This window comes from Etheostoma cragini, chromosome 1 (assembly GCF_013103735.1).
Source record: "Etheostoma cragini isolate CJK2018 chromosome 1, CSU_Ecrag_1.0, whole genome shotgun sequence".
Taxonomy (NCBI): domain Eukaryota; kingdom Metazoa; phylum Chordata; class Actinopteri; order Perciformes; family Percidae; genus Etheostoma; species Etheostoma cragini.
Window position 1 is genome coordinate 13,484,669 of NC_048407.1, and position 6,337 is coordinate 13,491,005.

The window sequence follows — 6,337 nt, forward strand, 5'->3', positions numbered from 1 at the left end:
AGGCCAAAAGCCTAAACCTATGATTTCCTCTCCCAGGGCTGGACATTTCCGGACCCTCAATCTGAGCGAGAGGACCTGGTGTATTACGAGCACAAACCCTTCACCAAATTAACGCCAGCGTCTGCACACGTGGGAGACAAGGACCCCAAGGAGTATCTGGAGGAGCGGGGGGAGAAGGGCGGGGTGATGCGTCACCTGGACAACCCGCTGGACATAGCAGTGACACGTCTGGCTGATCTGGAGCGCAACATCGAGAGAAGGTACCTGAGGAGCCCCTTAGGTACCACCATTCAGATCAGGCTGGATAATGTCGGTACGGTCACTGTCCCTGCCCCCGCCCCATCCACTAGTGCTGACAGGGAAGGGTAGGTCATTTCTCCAACCAAAGCTCCCCACTCTCCCACTAAGACCCTCTCCTCTCTCTGTGTGTGCTTTATGTTTCCCATACTACTCAAACAGGGAGGGTCTTTGCTGCTTTCACAGCAGATTTTTGTGGTGGCTTGTTGCATTTTGGTTTCTTTGGTCTTGTGCAGTTTCTTGGGTGGGTTGGGGGACTCCACTCAGTTTTATTTCCTGTGTAGGCATTGTGTTTACTGGCTTGTTTTTGTTCTTTCTGCGGACATCTGCATGGTGTTGTGCATCATTAACCTTGGTTATGGGCATACTCATGTTTCCCACTGTACAGTGTACACTTTCACAGGTTTTCACTCTATCTGCATGAAATTCCCTGTAACAAAATCGGTGTGTACCTTTCCTTGGTACCCCCCCAATCTTCATGCCTGTCTCTGCACAGTTGGAGCTCTTTATGGTCTGCTGTCTTGTTGGAGGCTGGTTCAGCTGATATAGTTTAGTGCTTTGTGTTTGTGTGTAAATACGCCCACATAGTCAAGTACATGGTATGTGCATGTTTTTGTTTCTCATCATTCCTCATTTTCCTTTGTTAGCGGTGAAGAGGAGGTGGCCCATGGTATGAAGGTGTGGAGGAAGGCGCTGACTGAAGTGCGTAGTGCTGCTCAGTTGGCCATGTGTATTCAACAACTGCAGAAGTCTATCGCCTGGGAGAGGTCAATTATGAAAGTGGTGAGCAGCATTTTTCCGCCCCGCTAAATACAAATAAAAAAGTCTTTAGGAAGTGTACACTTGTTTAAAGTTGATGCATTTGCTTTTCTTTTAGTATTGCCAGATGTGCAGGAAGGGGGACAACGAGGACCTTCTCCTGCTGTGTGATGGCTGTGATAAAGGCTGCCACACTTACTGTCACAAACCCAAGATCACCTGTATCCCAGAGGGAGACTGGTACTGCCCGGCCTGCATATCCAAGGTACCAGAGCCCTCTGTAATGCATTGTCATCTCTCTGCAGTTTATCGCTTGTAGAGAGAATACAAGGTTGGTATTTGTGCATTTATTCCTTTTCATTTACATTTTCCTCTGAAAGGATATCCGCACTAAATACAACATTTGCTAATGTTGATATGTGACAGCCAAAACAGATTTGATTTTTGGATTCAAACTGTAGAAGAATGATATTTTTGCACCAGCCCTCGCTAAAAATCCAATCGTTTTCATGCACTTTTTAAGAAATCTTATTTTAAGTATTTTGGAGATTTTTTATGCCTTCATTTGCAAGTAGACAATAGAGAGGTGGGAGGAAATAAGGGAGGAATGAGAGAGAAAACAACAAAGGCTTCAAGCCTTCGAAACAACTGCAAGGATTATACAGTTCTCGTTTAATTACGTTTTATTGTCTGCAGAATGGATTTGGCATTTATCCCGCTCTGGGACAATAAAACTCTCTATTCCTATTCATAAAATTCTGAGAAACAACATATTTTATGTCAAGCTCAACGTAATGTTTTTATGTACAGTAGATGTGGTCAGCAAAAGAAAAAATATGTTTGGTTGTGTAAGAAATGACAAATTTAACTAATAGTTTAGAAAAGGCTAATATTAGCATGATAAACACTATACGATAAGTTTTAATTGTACCAAATCTCAAAGAATGCATTATTCCCTCTGTGCAGGCAAGTGGCCCATCTCCCAAAAACAGAAAACCTCCAAACAAACCTGTAGCATCCAGCGCAGGAGGTGGTAAGAAAGGTGGAGAGGGGAAGAAGAACGTGAAGCAGGCAGGTAACGGGGAAGTACCGGAGGAGGACCCGGCCAGCGCCAGCAGCACACCCAAGAAAGCAGCAAAAGACACCAGCAGGAAGAGGAAAACAGAAGAGAACGCACCTGCTCTGCCAGCAGCCAATCAGGAGAGCCCTGTGTGTGTGAAGCGAGCCAAGACAGCTAGAGACAACAACAGGGATCTGGGGTTATGCAGGTACGTGCCCCTGGCTTGTTCACACTTGTCCTTCTGTTGAATCCTTCACCTATTTATCCCCCTTTTCTAATCACTTGTACCGTCACTGCCATCTCCTGCAGGACTGCATTAAGACGTCGCAGGGAGCTGATGTTTTTTTTTCTCTTTATCAGTGGATAAGATTATTTTGTGGTTCAACCCTGAGATTACAGGTCTTCTTGTAACAAATCCAATTTAGTCATTTCCAGTCAGCTATCAGCCTAATTCATTTTTGGCTACTGCTGGTTGGTATTAGCCTATGAAAACACACATTACGAAACCTCTTACATCATTTATAAACTTTAACAATGTTTTTGCAACATTATCATTCATTAAGAGTTCACTCTGTTTTGCTCTCTACCAACTTCTGCTGTGGCCCAAAATATGAACAAACAATCACGTTGGAGGCCATAAAACCAAAACAATGAGCTGAAAGACTCTAGTGAACCTCTGTTGAGCTGAGGGGAACTGCAGAGTTGATTGTTGTTGTTGATCATTCTGTGTGGGTTTGTTACTACCAGCGACATGTACAGTACATTGATCCAGTGTTGTAATCCAGACCACCCAAACCGAGATCAAGTCATCACCAAAATCAGTGGATCAAGACCGAGTCAAGACAAGTGCGAGTTACACACTGCATGACACAGTTATACGTGGAAAATGCTATCCAGAGGCACTCCTCAAATTGATCCGAATGATCCATATTCCCATAAAAACACCCCCACAGAAAAAAAATTAGGATTCTTCTTCATTCACCTCTTTTATTGCCATAAGTGTTAAATTTCTTTTTATAAAAAGGCAGTTGTGGTCTCGACCGGTCTTATAATAAAATCCAGAGTCCTCTTTATCTGAAACTGAGACAAGACACAGTCAAAAAAGCAGTCGATTCTGAGACGAGACCTTCAAAAAAAGCAGTCTTGAGACCAAGACCAATCTCAACTACTACAGCACTGCTTTAATCCATTGTTAAAATAAAAAATACTGATTATAGCCGCTTTAGAGGAAGAACAGAATGATGAACTTCCCAGTGGAAGACAGCTCGTCATTGTGATACCCACAGCTTTTTCTGTGTCTAACCATATGCGTGCTTATTTGTGTGTGTTCATTAGGGTACTCCTTGCTGAGTTGGAGCGGCATCAGGATGCATGGCCTTTTCTCACACCTGTCAACCTGAAATCGGTCCCTGGCTACAGGAAGGTCATCAAGAAACCGATGGACTTCTCCACCATACGGGAGAAGCTTGTGAGCAGCCAGTAAGTTCCCATCACTTCTGTTTGTTCTCTTTCTTCTGAAAGCTTTCAGGGCGTTTGCACACAAATTAAAGTCAGAGTGGTGTTTTTCAGAAAATAAGTTTTAGTAAGTTGTACTTCTCTCATGAAGACTATTTCATTTTTTATTTATTTTCAGGTATCAAAACCTGGAGACTTTCATCATTGATGTCAACTTGGTCTTTGATAACTGTGAAAAATACAATGAAGACAATTCGGACATTGGTCGAGCTGGTCATAACATGAGGAAGTTCTTTGAGAAGCGCTGGACTGAGCTTCTGAAACAAACAAACTAAACGTCTGTTCTGATTTTGCCCATAAACCCGTTCAACTTTTCATATCGGAGCACCAGGTTTTACTTTTACTTTTATTTTCTGATGGAGATTGTGGCTTTGCAAGATGGAAGAAGTCAAATCCTTAATAAGGAACCCATGGTGTGCTTAAGAGAGATGTCACCTTTAAAAAAAAAAAGAAAAAGAAAAAAAAAGAAGTTGTTACATAAGGTGCACTGGATTTTATTACAACAGGGATAAAAGCCCCAAAGAGTCCCAGAGAAATGGGGTGTCGTAGTGCAATACCATTCCCTGTCTCAGAACACTGCACTGAATAATCCTCAACTGTCACTGATGTGTCTGCGCTAGAATACTTTCCACTACTTGTAAATAGTCTTTTGTTATTTAATCGTATTATAGTGAATGTATTTAATTTTCTAATAATTATTTATGAATCAAGGTCCACTTCATTTTCTATGAAAAGGAAGAATCAGCAGAACTGCTTTGAATTAAAAAAGGAATGTGTCTTTGTGTTATAATTTTTCTCCCAAATATCAAACAAAGCCAAGAAAAAAAAAACTGTTTACACTGTTCAGTGCTTTTGGGGCATCAGAGGACTGTATTCATTTGTTCAAACTGTAACTCTGCATTTATTTACAGGAACAGCAGAAGAACAGTTAGACAATGGTGATTCATGTGTATATACTGTTTATTAATGTCAATATTATGTCTTGTTTGGAACAATGTGTAAAAAATTGTTTAAGAATATTAAGATATTGTTTATGCCTTAGAATGATTGTAGCATTCTATTTTAGTGAACGTGATGAAAACATTATCATAAATATTGTTTGTACAGTATATACATATCCTCTGCAAACACTGTGGTATCCTTAATCTTGGTAGTGCCTACCCTTCCAACAGGGGCATGTAGGGGATGTTATTGTTTTTAGTTTTCATTGTTATGATGGAATTCTTTTTTTTTTAATATGATTTCAATTCAACAAGGCCTCCGAAGTTGGACAGTGATACAGAAATCATTCCTCACCATCCACAGCAGAAAAAAAAGGAACAACAAGCATTCAGTTATGCTTCCATGATGCATTTCCTCGTAATCTGCCACAATACAGAGGACCTAAGGCCATTTGTAACCACTGTGTTGAACCTTGCTGTGTGTTGTGGCCTGATGGAGGCAGCTAGATTTTTTTGTACCCAAGTCAAGAGTACTTGAAGTTACTTTATTTAAGATATTGTGGAATAAAAGTATCATTCTTTTGTAGAAGCTTTATTTTTCACTAGTGTGTGGCACGGACCTATTAAAGGATGTTTTTCAACGGAAACAACCTCAACATGTTTTATTTCACTTCCATCCTACGGAACTGCTTTTGATAAAATGCGTGGAACAGTAGATGTGTTTATTAATCCATTTTATTATCATTTTTTAAAATTAGAAACCATGTATTCATTTCTTACCACAATCAAGGTACTAGGTGTAGAGACTATTTCATAAGGGCATGTTTTCTCAAGCTTAACATTCAAAGGTTTGGGAAAAAAAAAAAGTGTATCCACACTGGGAACAGATCCAAGTCCTGCATATGAAATTGTGTTACTACAGAAGTAATGGGAAGAAAATGTACTTTTCATTCAGAAACTATACTGTCAGTTTTACATTTGAAGAATTTATATGTAATCAGCATTTTATTGTAGTTGTCTGAGGTGTAGCTAACTATAACTAATTGATATATTTTTGAGTAATTTATTGCATAACAATATATCATATTTTATAAACCGATCATATGTGTTGTCTGTAGCTGTCTTAACCTGAAAAGTAACCAGTAACTATAAGGCTGTAAAATAAACGCAGTTGAGTAAAAAAGTGCAATATTTCCCTTTGAAGTGTAGTGGAGTAGAAGTAAAAAGTAAAATAACATGGAAGACTTAAGTAAAGTAAAGTACCTTACAATTCTAGTAAGGAAAAGTGCTACATTAAATGTAGGCCTACTTCACATCACCCTGCTTTACCAATCTGAAGTGGCTACATGGTGTTTTCAAAGGTACATTATCCCATGGTGGCAAGTCAAATACACACATGCACACGTGAAGTGTCAATTAGGAAGACCGGACTACTGAGTGTTCAAGTCCTCAAGACCATACATACTCTTTTTTTCTTTTTACAGACAAAATGCATCATGCAATGAACTAGATAAACAACAACAGCAAATAAACATCAAAACTATTCTTATACAAAATATACACTACCGGTCAAAAGTTTGGGCTTACTTAGAAATTTCCATTGCACTCAATTATAGACAGAATACCAGCTGAGATCAGTTGCATTGTTTTTTTTAAATTGCAAAAGGGTTATCTAACCCCACCCAGATCAGCTGGTGTTCTGTTTATGATGGAGTGGTAAGGAAATCAGTAAGTGACCCCAAACTTTAGTGTGTGTGTGTTTGTG

The 6,337-nt window shown here is 39.7% G+C and overlaps 1 protein-coding gene across 13 annotated transcripts in view; it reads left to right on the plus strand.

The window, feature by feature from the left end:
- baz2ba (bromodomain adjacent to zinc finger domain, 2Ba) overlaps nucleotides 1-5,219 on the plus strand; it is a 64,929-nt gene extending 59,710 nt beyond the window's left edge. For 6 of the 13 annotated variants that reach the window (XM_034880079.1, XM_034880089.1, XM_034880097.1 and 3 more), the window contains 6 exons: nucleotides 37-365; nucleotides 945-1,080; nucleotides 1,175-1,321; nucleotides 2,023-2,324; nucleotides 3,452-3,595; nucleotides 3,750-5,219. In XM_034880079.1, the coding sequence (XP_034735970.1) occupies nucleotides 37-365; nucleotides 945-1,080; nucleotides 1,175-1,321; nucleotides 2,023-2,324; nucleotides 3,452-3,595; nucleotides 3,750-3,906 (1,215 nt within the window). In that variant the 3' untranslated portion in view covers nucleotides 3,907-5,219. The remainder of the gene's footprint in view (nucleotides 1-36; nucleotides 366-944; nucleotides 1,081-1,174; nucleotides 1,322-2,022; nucleotides 2,325-3,451; nucleotides 3,596-3,749) is intronic. The other 7 variants (XM_034880106.1, XM_034880148.1, XM_034880132.1 and 4 more) reach the window with 2 other exon arrangements.
- The last annotated feature ends 1,118 nt before the right edge of the window (nucleotides 5,220-6,337 follow it).